Genomic DNA, 24,268 nt, shown 5'->3' on the forward strand with positions numbered 1-24,268 from the left:
CATAAGAAGTAACAGTATTACTTATAAGACATACAAAACCAATTTACAGCCTTCTCAATACATATTAACATTCACAGATGCTAGGGGTTGTTGTGTCCGAGACCAATTATAGACACTGCAGGAAAATAATCAGAAATCGTCACGTGACAGTAGAGGCGGTGTGCGCACGCGTAAAGGAGTGTGTAGGGAAGAGGATTTAATATGGTTATTGTGCTGTCAGACATCAAGTTAATAATAAGGACTGATAAAGTGTGGAGGGCATTAGTCTGTGCGTGTACGTGTGTACGTGCATGCGCAGGATAGCAGGGGGCGGTCCGGGTGGAGCGGTGGTGGTGGTGGCGGCGGGGGGGGGGGGGGGTTGGTTGGGGGTTAATCGCCAAGCACTTTATGCAGAGCGCTGTTTTGCGTGGCGCTCATTCAGTGCGCAGCAGCGGTGACGGAGAGCGTCAAAGTGGACTTTTTTTTCCCCACGAACACATCTGTGGTGGTGGTGGTGGTGGAGGGGGTCTCACTTTGAAGACCGCAAGGTGGAAAGATGATCGAACAAAGGATTTAGCTCGGACCTATCAGGAGAACATCCATCTGGGAAGAGTGGAGGGGGTGGTCATTCCATGCCATTGGGGCTGCTGCGACCACCGCCGGTTCCGAGAGCGAGGTAGCCGGAACCGTCTGGGCCGGCGGCGCTCATGTGGATTCAGAGAGCCGAAGCCAACGAGTCGGCTCTTTTTTAAAATGTGACATTTTTACTACCGAGTCTCGTCGACGCTGACAGCTGCGCGTGCAAGCCTCGTCACCTTCTCGGTCGGATCTTCTGCATCGATTACAAAGGTTGGTGGTGTTCATCATGGATCCATAAATAGCCCATTACGGCGGGGGCGGTGGTGTTGGTGTGGGGGGGGGGGTCACGCATAACATGCAGAGAAAGGGGATGTTGCTGTGTGTCATGGATGCTCTTGTATGCAAATATGCATGCACACAAAGCCCAGAGGATTTCTGCATGTGTGCACACGCGCACACGCATGTCTCATCAATGGAGGAGTGCATGTGGGAATCGAACGGTTGTCCTCCATTTTCATTCCCTAAAATACACATGGGGGGGGGGGGTGTCGGGGGGATATTTTTGGGAGTGTCAAGCAGTCCATCATTGTTAAGAGGTGAGGTGTCATTCTCTATTCCTAGCACACACACACGCACGCGCGCACACACACACATGCAGGAACACATGTGGAACAATGCTTTTGCTGCTGGTCCCTCAAACAAACACTCTTCTGGAATGCCCTGGGGACCCTCCATGTGGCCGACATTGTCAAGGGAAGGGGGGAAAAGAGCATTCTCTAAATGTGTTTGCATTCAGCTGCTCCTAAGGTCAGCTAAAACCAAGAGTGGACCGTGTAACCCCCCCATGCAGCAACACCCTTTTCTAGAGCGTACCCCCAGTCTCTGTGGTCAGCATGAAATGAATCTCAAGTAGTCACTTGGGTGCAGTTAAGCAGAGGAAAAATGTGTCTATGAATATTTACAGTACCTAAATACCATCCCTGTTCCTGTCCATGTACTTTGGATACTACATGTGACTGCATACATGTTTCTTGTGAGGTGTCTACCCCCTCCCCTTGGGAAACCATGCAAGGAGGAATAATCAGTCGTCACAATAAGCTCTTCATTAGCAGTCAAGGCAATGCTTAAAGTGTAAGAAGAAGTTAACTGATATAGGGGTGTTATTTTGTGTCTCGAGGGCTCTAATAAAGCATATTAAGAAGGCTGTAAACAGGTTTTCGATGCTTTAACTTTGAATATTTTTCATTCATAAATAAGGAATCGATGTTCTCCCCGTGCATGCGTGGGTTTTCTCCGGGTACTCCGGTTTCCTCCCACATTCCAAAAACATGCTAGGTTAATTGGCCACTCCAAATTGTCCATAGGTATGAACGTGAGTGTGAATGGTTGTTTGTCTATATGTGCCCTGTGATTGGCTGGCCACCAGTCCAGGGTGTACCCCGCCTCTCGCCTGAAGACAGCTGGGATAGGCTCCAGCACCCCCCGCGACCCTCGTGAGGAAAAGCGGTAGAAAATGAATGAATGAATGAAATAAGGAATCGAACCCATGCAGAAATTCACTTATCACAGTGGGGTCTGGAGGCGATTAATGGCGATAAAGGAGGGACTGTTACATATTGAACCAAAGGAAAGCAAAGCGACTCACCCATTGATGTATGACCACGACGCTGGGTTTCAGTAGTGAGTGGAATGGAGGTTAGCTGTCAAACAAGTGTAAAAATAAGTTAGCCACCATACCATGCAACTCGATAGTGATGGGAGATTTGGCTCTTTTTAGAGAATGCGCTCCCTAAAAAGAGCCAGCTCTTCTAAATGGCTCCTTGCCTGAATGTTTATTGTCGACATGGCTTTATTTCTGGTTCCATTGTTTTCTTGAGCTTTTTCTTTCATATTTCATTGAGGAATGAGTGACTCTTTGTGACATATCTGGTATAAGCAGGAGCCGGTGAGCGTGGAAGGGTCCCGTGGCCTTGGCGGAGGTCATCCACGCTTCTATGTGCGTCCCTTTTCTTATCCATGGAAACTTCCTGCCTTCTTCTACACGCACACACGCGCTCTCCTCGTTTCTCCTCAGTTCTTGTTTACCATCTTGAGTGTCCGATCCCCTGTGATCAATCGGTATCACTTGTGGGCGGGTGGACTATTTCTACCCCATGAATGATGATCACGTGACACCTTCTATTTTCAAGTCGCGTTCAGGGGTATGACAAGCCATCGTTTATTGACGCTTGAGCTAAAACACTCATTGCCAAGTCAATTAGCATATGGCCCTGCTGTGAGCCCCCCCCCCCACCCCGTCCCATGCTAATGAGGCCTAATTAGGACGGTGAGGGATGCCCGGAGGATGCTGGCAAGGATACAGCCTAAAATTTCATCTGGACTATTTTGTTGTTTGACGAGCATCTGAGAAGGATTGGTGATATCATTGTGGTGATATCAGGGGATCCAGATGCACATCATCATGGATATTAAGCTTGTTTGTTCAACCAGCAAGTGGATTATTTCTCCTGCGTTTTAATCCACAACAAAAGCCCAAAGCTGACCAAAAAAAGGCCTCTTAGTCCTCGACTATCAATGCCAAAGCCAAAGAAAGAAAAGGAAGTGCTGACACATTCACACTGGTATTCACATAGAATGCAGATGGAACTTCCTATTGGATTAAATGGAAGTTGAATCCATTCCAGGGTCAAACTGTCCCCCATCACAACTTATTATTTAATACAATAAAATATATCCTAATAATTGGGTACACAAGGTGCCAGGTAGCCTGGGCTTTTCCTTGATTGTGTTGTTTTTAATGGAATATATTTAGATGTTTATAGTCATGCAGTATTTTTGAAAGCACATTGGGTGGAGAGTTACCTTGACATGTTTCCACTGAGCTGCAGACCTGACAGGTCCACAGGGAGTAAATCTCCACCCAACACACCTTGAAAAATATGTTGTGAATATTTCAAATGACTTTTACGCCAGGAAGGAAGTGGCAGAAAAGGAAAGCTGTTTTGGTGCCAAAAGCGAACGGCGCATCCAGCTGGAGTCCCAAATGGTGTGGTCCACATCCTGCACAATGACCCGGTCACCTCACCAGCTGGATCAATGTGTTGCCAGACGCACATAAACATCCCCAGTTATTACACAGCTGCTGATACGCGAGTACGTGAGCAGCATCTGCTGCTTCTTTATCATCAATGCACCTTGCTTGCACGCGTGAGGCGCATGCATGCAGGCCGCTCTTACGCGGCAGCCATGCAGCAGCAGAACTGGAAGTAGCTGGATTCCCCCCTCCCCACCCCCACCACCCCCCGTTACATAAGAGCCACAGAATGGAGGCAAGGAGGTGCAGCAGGGAGAGCAGAAATAAAAGAAGCCAAAATGGAAGCGGGAGGCTGTAATTGGGTGAGGAGAATGCACCCCCGCTTTGGAGGAGATGTGGTGATGAAAGCCACAGTGCAGCGCTTTCAAAATGGGGGGGGGGCCATCTCTATTTATTTCTGGCCACAACGGAACCACTAAAGTCCGCACTGCTTGGCTTCCAAAAAATGCTTTCCCACAGGGAATCTGCTCTAAACCAAATCGTCTGTTCCAGGGTCAAACTGTCACCAGCATAACCTTCATCAACGGGACAGGCAGTTTTTTGGTTACAATCACATGATGACTGGCATGCAAGTATGAAAATAACAACCCCAGAATACTTGTTTGTGTTAGCCCTGTTGCACTGAGCAGCCTGGACACCAAATGAGACAAAGCGCAGTGACTATGGGATGTCATTTCATGTCTGGAATGCTCTATGTTAAAAATTGTGTCATGGGAGTGTAAAGGTAACTATAGGGGTGTTATTTTCTGTCTAGAGAGCTCTAATACACCCACATTTTAGGAACAGCGGTGCAAAAGAGAGTAAAAAAAGATTGTGTTAAGTCTTTGTGTGTGTTTGTCTCATGTCTCATTTGTGACTTGGCATGTGACTGCATGCATGTGATTGTGTGTGTGTGTCCTTAGCGTCCGTCTCATCTGTGTGAGAATGAGTGAAAGCGTGAGATTGTGGGGGGTTTCGGAGGGAAAGTGAGGGTCTCCACTGTGTTGTTCTTAATGCACGCTCATTAAGATCTGACAAAGGGGGGAAAAAACGAGCAAAGACAGAGGAGGAACTGTCTACTCGGCTTAATGCGGACGACTGAGCTCTCTCCCCCCAGTCGTCTACTCAAGACAGGGGTGTAACCATGGTTACCAGGGGGAGGGCAAGGTGATGGGGGTGTCTCACCAGGAAATGATTGTCTTAGAGAAGCGAGCGTGCAGATCAGCCATCACTGTGCTTTTGTTTTGGTGAATCATCAAAGCCATCATAACCAGCAGCTTGATGGCAGGAAACGCCAGCATCTTAAAGTGACTTAAGGAAGGAGGGAGGGAAGGAAGGAAGGAAGGATTCTTTGGAGAGGTGTAAATCTCTTGCGGGATACATGAAAGCGCTGTAAACAAATGAATATGCACTAATGCATGCATAAATATTACAACAACCTCCTGGAGGTGTCACAAGTAATGAATATTTTTTTCCTTGAGCTCGTAAACAAGTGCTCGTTAAAAAACACATGATAGATGGAGCTTTGGTGAGGCGTTCAATGTCAGGCGCAAGATTGCTGGATCCAAAATGGTACAAATATTCATGTAGTATTATGACTGTATGGAAAACTGCATTGCATCTTACTATACGTGGATGTAAACGTCGGATCACCTTCTATCAGGCATAAAAAAATGCTGGCATTTTCTTTTCTATGGAAGAACGGCAGTGACAAGCACCTTCCCGCTTCAGGATGAGACGAGTACTAATAATAATAATAATAATAATAATAATACATTTTATTTAAAAGCGCCTTTCAGGACACCCAAGGACGCTGTACAGGAGATAAAAACACCAATATAAAATACAAGATAAAAGACAACAAACAATAAATAAGAGCATACAATAAATCGGGAGAGGGGGGACCATGTGAAGCTGTTAAAGGGAATAGGCAAGTTTGAACAGATGGGTTTTGAGTTTAGATTTGAAAATGGGAAGGGTGGCAGAGTTACGGAGGTCTGGTGGCAAAGAGTTCCAGAGTTGGGGAGCAGAGCAGCTGAAAGCTCTCAGACGAACAGAGGGAACAGTGAGATGGAGGGACGCGGAAGATCTGAGGGAACGGGAAGGCTTAAGAATGTGGATGAGGTCAGAGAGGTAAGGGGGAGCAAGGTTATGGATGGACTTGTAGGTGTACAGAAGGATTTTGTAGTTGATTCTTTGAGTCACGCACCACCCGGCCGTCTGACCAAAGTCATGGTGTATAATATTTCTATAGATCCAGTTTTTTGAGGGTGTACAGCTCAGCATTTCTGGAGTTTGTAGTTTTGTAGCATTTGTGACAAAACGTGCATTGCAGTTAGGCGTCCAAACTTTTTAAATTAAAGCAGTTAAATGTGGCGCCCTCCACGAGTACTGGAGCAGTGAGGGTCCTTATTTTTGCTGAGGATGGAAAACATTTGTCTTCACATGAAATGACATCATTTAGAGGTGAAAACAACATGAAGAGAGAGTGTAAAGTGTGTTGTACCAGGAAATAGTCAGCTCCCAACCTAAAATTTTTATATTCCCTACAAAATTCCCCCGAGAATTCTTGTTTACTTTTTATCTCTTACTTGTTCTTTTGCTAGTTCTCCACTGTCTTTGTTTGCGATGATCATGTGACGCGTGGGAGGGTGTTGGGACGTTTCCGAGTGCTCGGTGCTGAAAAGACTTTCATGAGCTGCTGTGCTTTTGTTGTTTTGTGACTCGTTTACAACTCGTTTCTTTCACTCACCAACTTCTTTGTGTTGTGGTTCATTTTTAGGAGATGACGTTTCCCCTGATCCTGTTCCTGCTGCTGCTGGCCCGTGGGACCACAGGCCAAGACTCCGAGGAATCCTTGGCTCTCCCGACAGGCTGCGGTTGGGGCCTGGGGCGACCCTACACCCTCCTCTGTGACCTGGACTCTATATGGGGCGTGGCCGTCGAGTCGGTGGCGGCTGGTGGTACGCTGGTGGCCATTTTGCTGGCGCTGGTCCTGCTGTGTCGCTTACGTCACGTGAGCGAGGGCGAGAAGCGCAGCGGCGTGGGCCCCATCCTGTTGCTGCTGCTGGGCGTGGTGGGCTTGTTTGGGTTGAGCTTCGCTTACCTGATCGAGCAGGATGAGGCGCTGTGTCTGCTCCGGAGGGCCCTGTGGGGCCTCCTATTCGCTCTTTGCTTCTCCTGCTTGCTGGTGCAGGGGGTGCGTCTGCGCAGAATGGGTCGGGAGCGGCGTAGCCCGGGAGGATGCGCCCTTTCGGGCCTGGCGTTGGGTCTGAGTGCCGTGCAGGGCATCATCGCCACGGAGTGGCTCCTTCTGACCGTGCTGAGGGAGGGCCGGGCCGCCTGTCAGTACCTCCCCATGGACTTCTCGCTGGCTTGCAGCTATGTGCTCGCCCTCCTGTTAGCCGCCTTGACTGCCGCCGCTCTGGCTCTGTGCGGGAAGACGCGTCAGTGGCGCTGCAGTGCCGTCTGGCTGCTGGTGACCTGCCTGCTGTCGCTGCTGCTGTGGGTGGCCTGGGTGGGCTTCTATCTCTACGGCAACGCCTGGCTGGGAAAGTCCCCGGAATGGAACGATCCGGCGCTGGCCATCGCTTTAGTCGCCCAGGGGTGGCTCCTGCTCATCTTCCACGCCATCCCCGAATCGCACATCTGCCTCAAGCCTCCGCCGCAGCCCACCGCACCAGACTACTTTGACACGTCGCAGAACTCCACACGGATGCGAGAGACCAGCTTCGATGAAGACATCCCGCTTTCTCACAGGCAGTTTGTGGAGAACCAGGGCTACGGATACAACGACGAAAACACTGCAGGTACATGAACACACATGATAGACACTAACAACAACAACAATGGGGGAGAAGCAAGGCCTTTTTATGCTAGAGGAGACTGAGGGCAGCAAGAAAATGGAAAGCCTTTGTCTCCTCTAGATCAGATCAGATCAATGTGATCAGATCACTGCAGTCTCTACTTGGCTGCAGCGCTCCATTTTCTTTCTGCCCTCAGTCTCCTCTTGCATAAAATAAACAGAAGAGGCCCTGCTTCTCCTCCATTGTTGTTGTTTGTTAGCGTCTCATTCAGACTGAGGTTGCTGGGACTTGGCTCTGGACGCAGCTGTACTATACAAAATTTTGTCAACTTTGCTGCAGTGCTCCGTTTTCTTGCTGCCCTCAGTTTCCTCCCGGATAAAATGTGTATTGAACATGTGGAGAAGCAAACACATGATAGTCTCGTTCTCCTCCATTGTTGTTGGTGCGCTTGTCTCGTACAGACTGATGATCCTTAGCGACAGATGCTGCAGTACTTTTTTCCTACCCTCATTCTCGTCTTGGATAAAATGAACCACCTTATCATCGAAGTAAATGTGTCTTCAGTGCATGTCTTTAAAAACGCGGCCTGGCATGCATATTATCAGATGCATATTATATTTTACAATGTCCATGTAAGCAGGGCTTGTTCTGAATGAAAATTGCAAAAAACAATCATAGTAATATAGAAACAGGAAGAGACGCAAATGTCTGCACAGCAAGATTTTTGCTGAGTCACTAAGATGAGTCACCCTTCCATCGTTTCTTGTCCATCAGGATTAAGGAGCGGCAGCAGCGCCGGGCAGCACAACAGCAACGCGGGCGCCAGGCCCAGCGCTCCCTTCCGTAGCAACGTCTACCAGCCCACCGAAATGACCATGATCCTGAACGGGGGAGCGGTGAGTACATCCTCCCAATCGCAGGTATACACGCCGCCCGCGGTCCTCCACCCCCCACCCCCCACCCCCACCGGACTGCATGCACATTTGTGCCGGATCGTACGTCATTCTCAACAAAGCAGAGAGAGGCGTGAGTGTGCACAGTGCATGGTCCAGTGTGGACGCTGGTTTTGGAAGCACATGCATGTCAAGCTGTGCCACTCATGTCATATACGGGTGTGTAAATAACGCCACTCATTCACCAGGATGAATGCTTTTCATGGAGCTGCTACACAACCACCGAGGCATGGCTCAAAGGCACCATCATTCTGCTCGGCATTCTTATTCTTATCGATGATACATCAGATGTCACTCTTGATTGGCTCCGACTGCTGATGTCACACTTGAACGCTCCAATTAAACCACTTAGAATTGCACTCACTATTTATTTTATTGATTTCGAAACAGACAAATATTACAGTCAATGACTTATTTTTGTGTGACTATGTTATGTTACTGTTATACAGTACAGAATATGTTAGATTTAAATTAATTATTATCATAAATATATTTTTATTATTTTAACTTGTTGTTCTAATTAGTTTTCTGCCCACTGCTTTGAGAGAAATGATGTGCCTGATACACATGGAGTTCCATGCTAGGTTACACGGCATACGTTCATGCATCTGCTGCATGCCTGAGTGCAAACATGCATGCTGCAATCAAGTGACAGCAAAAGCAAATGAAGCAAATATTAATAATGCTCATGGCAGGGGTGTCAATCAAAAGGTATCAAGGCCACTTTGATATTTTACCATGCGTAAAGCACCCCATGTAGATACGCTGATACGTTAGACAGTATAAACAGCCTGCATCTCAGCTTTGGCTTAGAGGAGACAAAGTATCTTATTACTTCCTCTCAACTGCTTGTTTGTTTTTGGCTGCTATTTTACATTTTTTTAAATATTTCAACTGTCTGACTTTATTCTCATCATAGTTTCACTATATAGTTGTAATATCACTTTTTGCCTATAGAATTTTCCAAAAAAAACCTTTGTTTTGTTACTAATATTGCAATAATTATTGTAGGAATTCTTTTTAAAAAAATTAATATGTGCAGGGCCAATACAAATATTTTTCCCATTTTTTCATTTTGTTACTAATATTGTAATAATATTTATAATTAATATTGAGAATTTTTTTCTCATAATATTTTTTGTCATAAAGCAAACATTTTCATATTATGGCTTTATGCTAAGATTTTTGCTTTATTTTGTAAAAATTACAGCGTTTTTTTAAAAATGTTAAGTGTATTTTTTAAATATGCCGAGGGCCAATAAAAAAAAGGGACACACACTTTGGACACCCCTGGTTTATGGTGAAAAATTGGGTTTGTGCTGAAAAATGCAAAATAAATAGGAATTTCCACAAACAGTTTCTACATTTTGATGTGTTTTTGCCCCATTGGCTGTGGAGCTTTATGAATATGATTAACTTTACTCAGACCTTTAAATTTACTCAGTGTCAAACGCTAATTAGCTTCCCTTTGACACTGCAGGTGCCCTCTGCCCCTCCCACCTACACTGGGAGGCAGCTGTGGTGAAGCGGGGAGGTCCAAACTGAGGAGGCGAAGAGGGGGGTGAAAGTTGAGGAGGATGCAAAGATGGATGCCACTTTCACTCTGTACAGACTTCAACACTGACTTGTGTGTGTGTGCCAATCCAATATTGTTTATGTGCGTCCACGTGGGAGAGAAAGGAGGTCATGGATGACAGAGATAGAAAAAAAAAAGTCGTCTTTGGGTGTAATTTGCTCTTAAACTGTGAAAAAGATTTTTTTTGTAGCTCTGTCATCCATCCTTCCAAAGTCCATGTGGGATGTGTGTCTCAAAAAAAACAACAAAAAGAGAGTGTTAAGTGTGTATTCCCAACAACAACCCCTCCCTCGCCACTCTCCCCGACCCCCAAACGGCTTCATCCGCTCTCCCACCGTCACACATTTGCACGGACACACAAAGTGACAGCACCTGCACACGAGGATGGGGAGCTCCAGCGGCGAGATGACGATGACTGGCGGGTTGGTGAATCACGGTCGAACCCCCGACGGCGGGAAAAGGTTTTCACAGGAAACCAAGATGACGACGTCCGGTGCGGAGGAATACTAGGAGGAAAAGATGCAAGACAGACTATATTTAGAAGTGTGTGGAGATATCCGAGAGCCTGACGGAGATGGCATTTGCAGTGTGAGGTTGGAAGAAGAGGAGGAGGAAGAGGAGCAGGGGCGGCCATGTTGTGCTCATCTTTATTTAGTTAGTGGATGCTTCCTCCTCCTCCATTTCACGCCCTTCATCCTGTCACCAGCTTTCATGGAAGAAGCTGTGTACATCCTGTAGTAGTGATGTAAAAAAATAATATTAATCTGAATAATAAGCCCTGCTTGCTTGTTTACCTTTTTTAAATGAACAAATTAACCGTTTGGACACGTCGTATGATGTGACTTTTTTTAACTGCTTAATTTGCATTTGCGTGCTCTTTTTTTAAAACTTTTTTTAAAAGTATTTTTTGTTGTTTTTTTTCTGCATAAGAGAAAAAAAGGCTGTGAATACTTTTTGGCAGTAAAAAAAAGACTGTTACGTACTGTTGTAGTTGTGGAAGAGTGACTAGCAAAAGCAGAACAGGGCGGGCAGAATCAATGAACTTAAAGGCCACCAGGCAGTCACAGTGGAGCCTTCACAGCAACACGTGACTAAGACAGGCCGCCGCGTGCTACACTGTGTTTACGTCTCTTCTAAAATAGGAGCACAGCACAACAGCTCAGTGCCATGCCCAAAGACAGCCTTGCTACGTTTGGACCAACGCTGGCTGCTGGAACAGGGGTGGGTTCAGCATATGGACTCCAGGAACAGAAAACATGGGCCCCGACCAGACCAAGACTACAGGAAGAAGACGTAGAATGGGCTGTAGGACCTACAGGGACACGGGTCAACATGGGTAGGGGAGGAACATGGGTAACAGGAACAATAATTGGTACCGCAGGTTACAGGAATAGGGTTTAATATGGGCCAAGCTCAGTCACAGGAAAGGGGAATTCCAGCAAGAAGGGCAAACAGGAACCAGGGTTACCACGAGGAACAGGAAGAAGTTACAGGGACGAGGTTTAGTGTCGGCCACAGAGGTAATACTCTATATTTACACTGGCCACAGGAACAAGGCTATGCTTAAGGAACAAGTTACGATCGGCCACAGAAACAGGGTTTTACATAAGACTTCAGGGACAAGGTTTAATAACGTGTGCTACAGGAACAAGGGTTAGTTTCAGCTATGGGAACAAAAGTTGATAACACAAGTTAACAGGCCAGATGAGTAGGTGTACATGCACAATAGCAAGAAGGGTTAAGGACCAGCTGCTGGAACATGGTTTAAGATCAGACACAAGAACAAGGGTGGAGGATCAGCTATGGAAATGAGAGTTAAGAAACAGCTACAACAACTAAGGTGAAGGATCAGCTAGAGCAACGAAGTTTAAGGATCAGCTAGAGCAACGAAGTTTAAAGATCAAGTAGAGCAACAGGGTTTAAGGATCAGCCAGAGCAACAAGGTCTAAGTATCAGCCAGAGCAACATGGTCTAAGGATCAGCCAGGGCAACAGGGTTTCAGGATCATCCAGAGCAACAAAGTTTAAGGATCAGCCAGAGCAACAAAGTTTAAGGATCAGCCAGAGCAACAGGGTTTAAGGATAAGCCAGAGCAACAGGGTTTAAGGATAAGCCAGAGCAACAAAGTTTAAGGATCAGCCAGAGGAACACGGTTTAAGGATCAGCCAGAGCAACAAAGTTTAAGGATCAGCCAGAGGAACAGGGTTTAAGGATCAGCCAGAGCAACAAAGTTTAAGGATCAGCCAGAGCAACAAAGTTTAAGGATCAGCCAGAGCAACAAAGTTTAAGTATCAGCCAGAGGAACAAAGTTTAAGGATCAGCCAGAGGAACAAAGTTTAAGCATCAGCCAGAGGAACAGGGTTTAAGGATCAGGTACAGGAACAAGCAGCAAGCGCAACAAGGGTTTAAGGATCAGCCAGACAAACAGGGTTTAAGGATCAGCCAGAGCAACAAAGTTTAAGGATCAGCCAGTGGAACAAAGTTTAAGGATCCGCCAGACCAACAAAGTTTAAGCATCAGCCAGAGGAACAGGGTTTAAGGATCAGCTACAGGAACAAGCATCAAGAGTAACAAGGGTTTAAGGATCAGCCAGAGGAACAAACAGCTAGAGCATCAAGGGTTTAAGGGTCAGCTAGAGCAACAAGGGTTAATGATCAGCCAGAGGAACCAGGGTCAGCTGGGGGAACAAGAGTTAAAGATCGGCGACAACAACACAAGTTAAGCATCAGCTACAGGCACAAGGGTCCTGGGTCAGATAGACCAACAACGGTTAAGGATCAGCAAGAGGAACAAGGGTTAAAGATCAGCTAAAGGAACAAGGGTTAGCATGTCCTCCAGGAACAATAGTGAGAGGTGAAAACATGAACAAGGATTGAAATTAGAAACAGGAAGAAGGAGCTATCTCGTGGTTTTTGGATTTGTACCATCACCAAGGGAGGGGGGAAATGCTCCAGAAAAAGAGAGAGAATGAAGAGTGAAGGAGTTTTCAACACTTGTGGTGTTTTCACTTGTGTGAAGTATTAAAAAGAAGATGTGACTTTGTAGATTTTGCACTGGTGACTACCTACAGTATGTGTGCATGCTCTGCACCATTCCTTCCCTCTCACTACTACTTACTGTATGTGGAGGTCATGTGACAGCTATCATCGACATCTGTGCTTTCTTTTCACGCTCTTAAAGAAGCCGGTTCTTGCAAGATGATGATCATTTGAGAAGGGACATATTCGAGCGGGGGACTGTTCCATCTCTGTGTTATCTACGTATGTGGTGAAATTTGCACAACGTTTCTGTGTTAAGGTCGGGGTGTCAATATCATGTAGCCCCCCCCCCACCCCCTCCCTGTCCTCTCCTGGTGTCGCCTTCAGACCGTTCCCTGAGAACGGCTGACAGGCTGGTGTTGGTTTTCACAGCTGTGACTGTGCAGTGACGCGGCATGCCTACGTTCAACTTCATTAACACCGCCCGTCCCCCTGTCCCCCCATCCCCCACACACTAGTCAAGGATGATCATTGAAAAACAAACACTTCATAACTCTTTCTGTAACTAATTCAGGAAAACACGTTCAATAAAAGTGTAATGTTTAGTTACATTTCATTGATGTGAATTTCTTGTATATCTATCTACCAGCGTTCTTGATTTACTGGACATCGATAATATGCTCTCAAACATCAACTTGAAGATTATCTTGTCAACTACTAACATTTTTGTCAGCCAAACAGGATAATGTATTATTTTGAGTCAAATAGTCAAGAATATGAAGTTATTGCTCGGGCAAACAAAACATTCTATTATACAAAATATTTTTATAGTTTATCAAAGACAAAAATGTCATAAAACTTATTGTAACAAAATTACTGCCAGTCAAACAGAAAAATACCAAAAATTATTTATAAAATGAAATTGTAATGAGAAAATCTTTTTTTAATTTAAAAAAAGATTTTCTCATTACAATTTTATTATTTTACAAAAAATTATTTGACAAAATGTAATATTTCTTTATTTTATTTAAAGTTAATAGAACAACTTTTTAAAATGTCATTTTGCAAAACTGGGTAATGAGAAAATATTTTTAATTCTTGTAAATATAAAATAATTGACAAAATAATCACAAAAAAATATTTTTTATTTACCTGAAATAATATATACATAGAACTGGTATTTTTAAATTATCACTGAATAAATGTTTAATATTTTTAATTATTATTATTTTCTAATTAATTACAATTAAATTATAATTACATAATTATAATAATTATAAATTATAATTATTATTATCCCAAATATATATATATAGAGTATTATATAGATTATTTTTATTTTTTATTTTTTTCTAAAGCCAACAGTCAATGATCCTTTGGCATCCTTTATTTTAAAAAAATGTCGACATTGGATAATATGTTAATGTGAGAATGACGCATGAAATAGCAAACATTTCCAGTTGGTGAGAATCTGGATGAAGGTACAGAAAGGGGAGGCAACAAAGGTCACCTGGTTGTGTGGGGTGTGATGGTCTGGCGTCCGCTCTCGGGCGATGCCTCCGCTTCTGGCGTCCTCTTTCAATCAGGCCCTCTTGCCAGACAGTGTCTGGGCTATCAGATAGCCTCCAAATGAAATGGATGCTTTTATCATCTGGCCCCGCAGGAGCAGCAGCTGTCTACAAAAGACCCTCCATCGTCCCTCCTCGTCCCGCACTGCCATGCGTAGCACATTTATGTCTGGGATGGTTTAGGAAAGCAATTTATAATGACAAGGTGGACACGCTGCATAAAGCTTACTCTTCCAGGAGGGATGGAAAAGTGCCAAAGAGTATAACAATAGAAAGGACATGTTATACACATCAACACAACATAACTGCAGTGCGTAATAACAATCATATTAATAGTAAAAAGTAGAATAATATTGAATGGTGAATGAAGCATGTGTGCTGCTTTGTGTCACCTGCTTCCCCGCGAGCATCATTTCCTGATAAACAGGACAGACGCTGCACAATGCATTCCCCTTTTCCGCTGCTTCGCTTCCTGCCCTCAATGGAAAGCCTTTTTTTTTTTTTTAACAGAGGGACGTTGCTCACCAGAGAGAAAATAACACGTTCCTGTGAGCTTCCAGCTGAAGCTGACAAAATGCCTTAACAATAAAGAGCAGGGATGGTCAATTAAAGTCACACATTTGCACAAAGCTAAGCTATATTATTCTGATTTTGGATTAAATGTCAATACGCGGCTTCACATTTCACCTCAGCTAATGGCAAAATAAACAGACGCTGAACTGCCAGCAGTCAAAGAGGCTCTCATCTGACAGGAGTCAAAGATCCTCCGATAGCAGGAGGTCTCTGCTGTTGCAGATGAAATGCTAGTCAAAGATCCTCTATTTAGCAGGAGCACTCAAGATGCTGGCCATTTTTGGGAACTACTGAAAAAAACACTTGAGTGTTTATGCTAAATAGAGGATCTTTGACAAGCATTTCATTTTGCAGAAGATCCTTAAAAACAGCGTTCCTGTCATATACTAAAGATCCTCTATAGAAGTGCCCCCCACCCTTTCCTTAATGACAAGCGCCCACCCAAATAGTAGAAATATTTCAAGTGAAATTTGTCAAATATCTTCCTTGTATGTATGTTAGTGTGGAAGTGGTTTTTGTATACATTTTGTGGTGCAGTTGCGTTGTGTGTTGCACAAGTGCTGACTTGTAGCATTGGTCTTGCGTCAGGTGTCCATGTTGAAGACTTTCTGTCCGTAATGTGTATTGTTAGGAATGCAATATTTTCCACTCTGTGGTCAATAACAACAAATGTGTTTTATGCTGGTGTAAAATATTCCATTCCTAAGAGCCCTGATAATAAAAGGCAATGAGCTTCTCTGTGTCTGATTGGTTACAAGCCTTTTAATGGCGTCTGTGATGGATGACTGGGTGTGCAACGTTGGCGTGCCAGGCCTGTGTAACGACCAGAACAGAATTCCGTCTCAAGTTTAGGGTTGTGTGTGTGCCGGCGTGGACGAAACGGTCAACATGCCATCCACACCGTACACACCGGGCCTCAGGTGCTCCATGTTGTCTGGGGTCATCAGGTCGGTGGGCGTGTGCACAGCCGTGCTCTGGGGAGTTGGAGAAACCACTTGGATGCACAAGTCGGAATTTTCAGAATTTTCTGAATTTTCCGAGTTTTCAGTGACTTCGGTCATGGATGAGCCCACTGTAAACAAACAAACAACAAACTCTTAGTTCTTCCACCACCTCAATGAAACATTGACACTAAATAACACTGGAAAACAAGCAGTCAGGAATGTGTTCACTTCCCATAACTGATCATTTAAAAACAACGCACCAATGAAGTGAGATTACCCACAATGTGCGGGGTGAGCAAATCAAGCGCTCCTTTTTTCTCCTGTGATGTTAACTTCCACTTTCCTATGAAGAATATTACACCAAATGCTCCGCAATGAGACGGGAAAAAAACACTGAGTCCACAAAAAACCCTCATCAGTTGCTCAGAGCGCGTGTCCGAATACAGTGCACCTTGCTGGGCCACAGCAGGCGGCTCCTATCATCTGAACTCTGCTTCTACTGATGGTAGTGATGTGCTAGTAGTCATGTCATGATATTTCCAAAATATATATCATATTTAGGAAAAACCAACAAGTACACTTGGTTACATCCTCATTTCTTCCAGCAAAATGTGCTCTACAAAACTCGCTCTGTAACTGTAGGTTGTTTCACCAAATCCCTATAAAATTTGGTACACACCTTTAGGGGACTGACAAGCATGTGCGTGTCAAATTTGAGCAGCATGGGTAGAAAAACCATCAAGCCATCTGTCTCAACAGCTAATTGTCCAAAGGTTGATGATATCTCTTACAAAGCATTTTCATCAAGGCAACCTATAGGGGGCGCCACATATATCATTTACCATCATATGACATTGCTATGACAAGCTTGGTTCAATATTACATTTATCTGTGTCAGGTATTCAATTTCCTTCACTGAGAAATATTTGCCAGGAGCACAAGCGTGCCTTGTGTCTTCTCCAGCACCTTAGCGAAACACTGCCAAGAATGTCGAGTCCTACCGCAATACATTCCATAAAGATGGTGGAATGATGCTGCACTAAGACAAAAAAAAAACACATGATACTTTGCCATAAAAATGCCGTATTTCAGGCTATTTTACCCTAAAGGAAATAGCTACTTGCTAAAAGTAACATGATGATATTTAATAATTCAATTAAAACATCATGGGGAAAAACAACATTGATACTGCCACAAACATGATGTAGTTCCACAACAATCGGAGCGTGTTACTCTCCCGGTACGTGGCTTTTCACATAAAAAGAATAAAACGAAATGAAAAGACTTGTCTTTGCATGCATTTCTGCTGCTTAACACCACAAATCCATTTTATGTAGAAGTATCCTGTGTCTTTTATGTTTACAATAAAATATATTGAAATAATAACAAAGAAATAGTACTTACATACAAAATAACTAACACAAAAATATGTAAGGTCTCAGGTTTGAATTATTTTCCATGACCAAGTCCTGATTTTATTTGTGTGTTTTTCTTGCACTAAATATCCGACACGTCCCTGTGGAGGTCGGTCACGTGATTGATGAGCTGCCGCTGAGGGCCGCACCTGTCCCCTCATCCTCGGCGGGTCATTTATTGTTTTTTTGGGCTGACTAATGCGTAGCGGGGCGGCTCGCTGGGGTCGGGTGAGGGTGCAGCTGTTCCCAGATCAGCTTCAAACCACAACGGAATCTAATGCCGCCCTGGTTTGCTCACATGCTGATCCATCAGCAGCAGTGACTGTGTTGTTGCGGTATTTTGGGGGGGGGGATGTTAGAATGTCAGCTCAGCAGCCAGTCGTGGTGTGATGAGGAATGTGAACATGCTGCGTTTACAGCCGGGGACGGACGACCTGTGCCCACTTTGTCTGTCTGTCTGTCTTGGATGTACTTTAGAGCAGTCAGTGTGCAGCTTGTCTGGCAGAAGACATTTCATAGTCACTGAAAATTAGTCAGTACACAGTATTTATTGTGTAAATAAGCAACACTGATGAGTAGCAGGATGATTGACAGGATAATGACAGTTAAGCATGGTCATGGTTCGGGTTTGCACAAGTGTTGTCGGCACGGGAGAGCTGCGGTTTAATAAGGGAAACATGAATTCCAACACGTACTATGATAACCCAAACACACCTCTGCATTGCATTACAAGCTATACACTGACTACTCTATTTACACTAAATCCAACTTTCTATGGTGCTGTCCATTGAGAAGGTCATAAAAATGGTTGCTTTTGTGTGATATTCTATGTCGAACGATATTCACTGGATTGTATGCGCACACACTGTACCTGTGTGTGTGTGTGTGTGCACGTGTCCAAGGACAAAGTTAATTTCTCTCCCCAAGTTCAGATTCCATTTCTGTCACACTGGTCATTTGCTGCATTCTCAGCTGCTGCACACACACACATATACAAACACACACATGCACACACACACACACACACACACACACACAATCTCTGCCCTCATTCTTCAACATGTCTCCTCCAAGCATGCTGTATGGAGATGAATATTGTATCCCAGTGTAGCGTGTGTACTGGTAGAGCGTGTATGTAATCATACATGCCTTTTATAGAGAGTGTGCGTGTGTGTGTGTGTGTGTGTGTGTTGAAATGAGAAACATGATTGTGTCCGTGTGTTCTCACCTCGCTTCTCAACACGGGCCCAGAATGCTTTGACAGTGTTGGGAATGTCGCGGGTTTCCCTCAGGTTCTTTTGCCACTGGCGCAGCTCCTGCACAAACGCCTGCTCCCTGACCTAGAAAACATAGAAATACTGTAGGAATACTGCATACCATCACTAATACACATGCACTCATGATGGGCATACAGTACGTACACTGACTTAGAAAAACTGTAGGAATACTGCATAGCATCACTAATACACATGCTGGAGTAGTGCTGATTTACAAACAAGCTTTCATATAAAGGTAAAAATAGATGAAATAAATAATATTAGGGTTGCACGGTGGACAAGTGGTTAGCGCACAGGCCTCACAGCTACGAGACTCTAGTTCAATTCCATCCTCAGCCATCTCTATGTGGAGTTTGCATGTTCTCCCCGTGCATGCGTGGGTTTTCTCCGGGTACTCCGGTTTCCTCCCACATTCCAAAAACATGCTAGGTTAATTGGCGACTCCAAATTGTCCATAGGTATGAATGTGAGTGTGAATGGTTGTTTGTCTATATGTGCCCTGTGATTGGCTGGCCACCAGTCCAGGGTGTACCCCGCCTCTCGCCTGAAGACAGCTGGGATAGGCTCCAGCACCTCTGCAACTCTTGTGGGGATAAGCAGTAGAAAATGAATGAATGAATAAATAATATTAAAATAAAGATTTTAACCAAAAACAATATTAAAAATCAAACTAAATGAATTAAATCAAAATGTAAAAGTAAATTTAAGAACATTTAACTCAAAGTTTACATTTAAAGATATGTAAAAGTGACTGACCGCATAGTCACTGACCGCACTGACCTTAATTTGCTACTCCAATATGTTTGGAATATACATGCAATATAGTATATATATATGTATATACTACTGTACATACAGACGCACATGTAAGCAAAAAGCTGTGTCATGCATGGCAAGTGTAAGGAGCCAAATGATGAGAGCATGGCTGCTATAGTTTACAGACATGAGATGAATGCTCTGCCACTAAAAAGCCACTCAGCTGTTGTCATGCAGCCTTTTGTTTGCTGCAAAGCTGCCTGGGAGTGAACCAAACTCCCCGTCTAGCCTTCACGCACATTCACCCAGCCATCACTCAACTTTTCGCTGACTCATGCATTGGTCATCCGAGCCAGCAGGCGACCTTTCTGCGGCAAAAGGCGGGAAAAGTCTTCATATTTCATAGCGTGTGGACTGTGTGTGTGTGTGTGTGTGTGCGCTACAGGAGGTCCTGCGTGCGTTTGACATATTTTCTGCGTGGCTGCACGTGGTCCTTCTATTCAAAGCATTCATGTATGGCGGCAAGTGGCGCATTCAACCGGAAACACAGACCTACTTCTGCTGTTGACTCCATGGCCAACTGGGTGACAGCCAGTGTGTGTATGTGTATGTGTCTCACTCTCAGCTCTTTTAGTCAAGTGGAATCAGCACTCAAGCTGCCCTACTTTTTGGACAATAAATGGTGCAGGAGAAGCTTGGCCTTTTATGACAATGCAGTCTGCAAAGGGATGCTACTCAGTGGTTAACTTCTTCTTACACTTCTACGACAAAGCGTTGACTTGTGTGTTTCCAGGTGAGCCTTTTACCCCCGGTACCCACAATACACTGCTTTGCTCATGAGCAAGGCACTGCTGCCTACCTGCATACAACGAATCGGGATGGGCCTAACACATTTGATTGTATCTTCTACTGCCACATAGTAATAGCTTAGCAGTGCTAAAGTGGATACAGCTCATCATCATTCAATGCAAACAACATCTTGTAGGCGGTCATGTGATCCTCTGACCCATATGAAACGCTTTGCCGAGCCTGGAGCTCCAATGCTGTCTGCGGATATTTTGCATTATTAAAGGCTTTACATAATTTGCTTTTTTTTTCCTCTGTGAGTGCTGACGACTTTTTTTCTTTATGCTGATTGGGTGGCTGGCAGCGCTAGATCGAGTAAAAAAAATAATACAGTTTGCTAAAGTGTGACAATGACTAGATAGAAGACAATATTTGTCTTTACATACTCAGTCGACAACTGAGTGTGTGTGTGGAGTGCAGTCAGAGGCATGGATGAATGGATTAAAGAGGGGCTAAGGCGCAGAGTGTAAAGATGATTATGTAACGTGTTTAGACCCTACAGCCCTGGGTATAGTACGACAGGAGCGGAACAAGAGACAATCGCATTACAGTGTCAGCGCTTCTTTACGCTTCTTCTTCTACCATCTTTCTACGTGCAAGGTTTTTCATCAGTAGGACGCCGGGAACTCGCAATACATACATACACACACACACACAAAATACACACACTGCGGTCCAAGCTGCGTCACACAGGTTATATAACAGCGGGAGAGTGGAAGAGTTGGGAGGGGAGGGGGTCTGACAAGAGCAAGAAAATTTGGGATGAATATAACCGTTAATCCTGTGATGCTATGACTCCACATCCAAATATTTGACGTTAAAAATAGATGAGGGACTCAAAATGGGAGATGTCATCTTACGGCCCTTTTTTTTAAACACTCACTAGCTACAATATTAGGGCCATATGCATTGCGTAATGAGAGCCGTGTGAAAAATCTAAGCTCAGGTATGGTGGCAATGTGTGTAATATAATCACTATGCTGGAGCCTATCCCAGCTGACTTTGGGTGACAGGCAGGGTACACCCTGGACTGGTCATTAAAGGGGTATTCATATTTTTATCCATAAATATGAAAAAAAACAATGGTTTGTCTATATGTGCCCTGTGATTGGCTGGCGACCAGTCCAGGGTGTACCCCGCCATTCGCCCGAAAACACCTGGGATAGGCTCCAGCACGCCCCGCGACCGTTGTGAGGGTAAGTGGTAGTAAATGAATGAATGAATATTCCCAATTCATATTAACTATTGAAAAGGGTTCCTATCACCAATTATCATATGAATTGTTAGTGTTTACATGAACAATTCATGTACAGTATAATTACAGGAAGTCTATATAGAATTTTAAATAGTATAAGCAATATATTCTACTGCTTTTTGTGTGTGTGTGTTAGTGTTTTATAATAGGAAGTTATTAAAAATTCAATGATCACATGTTTTTTCCGAAGGCATAATGTGACACACACACACACACACACACACACACACACACAGTCTTTGCTTGCCCAGAATATCTTGCATATCTTAAATAAGTTATGATTGTGTCCTTAAAGACGCCAACCCACAGTCGACCTCCCAGACTGTTGGTGCTGCGTTCAGGGCCACCGCAGAGATAACAGTCGTGCTTCACCATGTTAACTTATTTGATTGCATACATTCATCATCCTATCATTCCAATAAAGTGCATGCTCTCTAACCCGGGTGTAGGCAAACGGCTCTCTACCGCCACCTAACGTTCACCACGTGCTTCGTCCGGGCGCCATGCATCGCAGCGTCTGAGCGGAAAGAAATAAAACATGACAAGTACAACTATTTTCACACAAAAAAAGCAGTGTGAGAAAATATCTGCGTTTGTTTCTTTCTGCTGCTCTCTGCGCCACCATTTATTATTTATAGCAGGCAAGAAGGGCCAGCAGGGACATGAGCGCGAGAATTGACGATCAACAGCGCCCTCTTCTGGATAGAGTTCAAATAAAGCAATACAACTGCAGTAATACATGGTATACTGTATTGATATGATTATATAACTGTTACAAATTAAATTACACAGTTTAAATGATACTGTAATACACTCATTTTATGGGGATAATATCCTTGTGATTTTTAAAATTGAATATAAATACATTTTAGTTGCTATATGTATGTATAATTTCAATGTGTCCTAGCGAGAATTGTGGGGATAAATATTTTTTGGCTTCAACTTTACTGATAATTTCCTCAAACTCAAATGGTTTTGTTTTTATTGACTGTACCTTATATCCCCTCCAGAAGGACTGGATGATGACCGCAGCCTCGTCGTCACTCAGCTGAAGAAACAACGGCATAGGAGGCCTCGGACTGAGCAAAACAAACAAGAAAAATATATATATCTATATATATATTCATGGACTTCTGTGACTGAAGCATGATGATATTTAAAAGGTAGAAATGTCAAAGCAATTGCTGGCACTCACTGCAAGATGAGCCATGACTTGACAAATGGGATCTGGTGGAATTTGACGGGGTGATACCCCAGCCTGCGAGGGTTATGGCTGACATAAAACAAGAGAGTGAAAGAGAATGGAAGAAAATGAAGCATTTTACTGTGATAATGTGACTTTTAGAGGTTTCGTGTGGAAGTCCTCACTTGTACAACCACTCCACCAGGAAGTCACTGGGGTTAAATGTTAGGACTTTCTTCTGAAATACAAAAGGGAAGAGATTCCGATAATGGCGAGGCATGGTATTAGAAATAGTAAGAAAAGTATTATATCATCACAACAAATACCACCACAAATCAGATATAAGCGCCAATATAACCAATATACTGCATATAATGCAATATATTATTGTATATATCCACTATTATATATGTCATGAGGTATCATAAGACACCCAGGTGACAATACACAACATTGTGTCTGGAGCGTTTTTTTTCCAGTTTCTGGAGCTATTTTTAATGTTATTTGATTTACATGATGTCATTATTCCCTCCTATAATAATAATAATGATAATAATCATGCTCCCCTAATCTCTAGTAATTATGTGCCTTTTATTGTGGTACCTGCAAACAGCCTTGTTTATCAGCTTCTTTCAGCAAAGCCTCAAGTGCAGGCACCAACACAGGAAATACTTTGTCCTCCATGTACTTTGTGACAGGATCTACACACACACACACACACAATTCTATGGCACTTGTATGATACAATTTAACAGATTTTCTCTTACGTGGAAATTGTTGTGGGCAAAAAGTAGTGGTCGTCTGCCGCCTGTGCTTGGAAGAAGGCTGTGCTCCAAACACGGAGAAGCCAGGATGTGCAGGGTGGTGCAAAAGGGGGTCCAGGTCTGTCAGAAGCTCGTTTTCCTCCTCATCCACCTGAAGGAATAATCATGGCACTAAGGTGTTACATCGTTAGCAGCAGGTTCATGTGACCAAACCTCGGTAGGCTGGCGTGTCCTGGAGTTCTTGGAAGTTTCCGAACTCGTCCAAACCGCACTGGGAGGACTAGGGAGTCCGGCTTCGTATTCTACGAAAAAGATATTGATTTTTATGTTGCGTGGTTCGTCAAAGCTAGCTAAATATTAAACCATGGACTCACCCGCACACACTTCTTCCCAAAGGGATTTTTTGGCACCGTACATAATTCGTGTAGAATGTTGGAGGCCATACATATGACTAAACATTTTCCTTATTTAACAAGAAACCATCAAAATAAGTTTGAAAAAAAATTAAAGTGGCTATAACTAACGGCGTCACTGAATGTTGTTACGAGGTTGCTAACAAGTAGTCGTTTCTAAGGAAGTCTACCGACTAATCTTTCCGGGTCAAACTATCACTACACATTAGTTCCGTCAGTCACCTACATTTTATCGTTTAAACATAACATTAACATTATTGATTGAACATAAGTAATATAATAAGATGAATATAAATTATCGACACGGTGATACATGTTAAGTGGCCTTTGT

At 43.9% G+C, this 24,268-nt stretch overlaps 2 protein-coding genes across 4 annotated transcripts; one reads left to right on the top strand and one right to left on the bottom strand.

Annotated features, from left to right (window-relative positions):
- Positions 1–366: 366 nt before the first annotated feature.
- On the top strand, positions 367–13,800 carry gprc5ba (G protein-coupled receptor, class C, group 5, member Ba). Of its 3 annotated transcripts, XR_013629968.1 has the most exons (5): positions 367–828; positions 6,414–7,440; positions 8,212–8,357; positions 9,871–10,392; positions 10,428–13,800. XR_013629968.1 is itself a non-coding variant. In XM_058049831.2 (4 exons), exons 2-4 carry the CDS (start codon positions 6,417–6,419, stop codon positions 9,913–9,915), a joined length of 1,215 nt encoding a protein of 404 aa, XP_057905814.2. In that variant the 5' UTR covers positions 367–828; positions 6,414–6,416; the 3' UTR covers positions 9,916–13,800. The 3 variants fall into 3 exon arrangements, 2 of the variants coding, with proteins under 2 accessions (XP_057905814.2, XP_057905815.2); XM_058049831.2 differs by having other exon boundaries at positions 9,871–13,800; XM_058049832.2 differs by having other exon boundaries at positions 370–828; positions 8,212–8,333; positions 9,871–13,800.
- Positions 13,801–15,562: 1,762 nt separating this feature from the next.
- Positions 15,563–24,163, bottom strand: iqck (IQ motif containing K). Its single transcript, XM_058049709.2, has 9 exons — positions 23,899–24,163; positions 23,738–23,826; positions 23,528–23,675; positions 23,364–23,461; positions 22,946–22,998; positions 22,773–22,850; positions 22,572–22,656; positions 18,672–18,783; positions 15,563–16,156 (listed from the first exon to the last, which is right to left on the bottom strand). The coding sequence occupies exons 1-9, from the start codon at positions 23,981–23,983 to the stop codon at positions 15,933–15,935; spliced, it is 972 nt and encodes a 323-aa protein (XP_057905692.2). The 5' UTR covers positions 23,984–24,163; the 3' UTR covers positions 15,563–15,932.
- Positions 24,164–24,268: the final 105 nt, after the last annotated feature.

Source organism: Doryrhamphus excisus, linkage group LG16 (genome assembly GCF_037039965.1).
Source record: "Doryrhamphus excisus strain RoL-2023G ecotype Guam linkage group LG16, RoL_Dexc_Guam_v1.1, whole genome shotgun sequence".
Lineage (NCBI taxonomy): Eukaryota > Metazoa > Chordata > Actinopteri > Syngnathiformes > Syngnathidae > Doryrhamphus > Doryrhamphus excisus.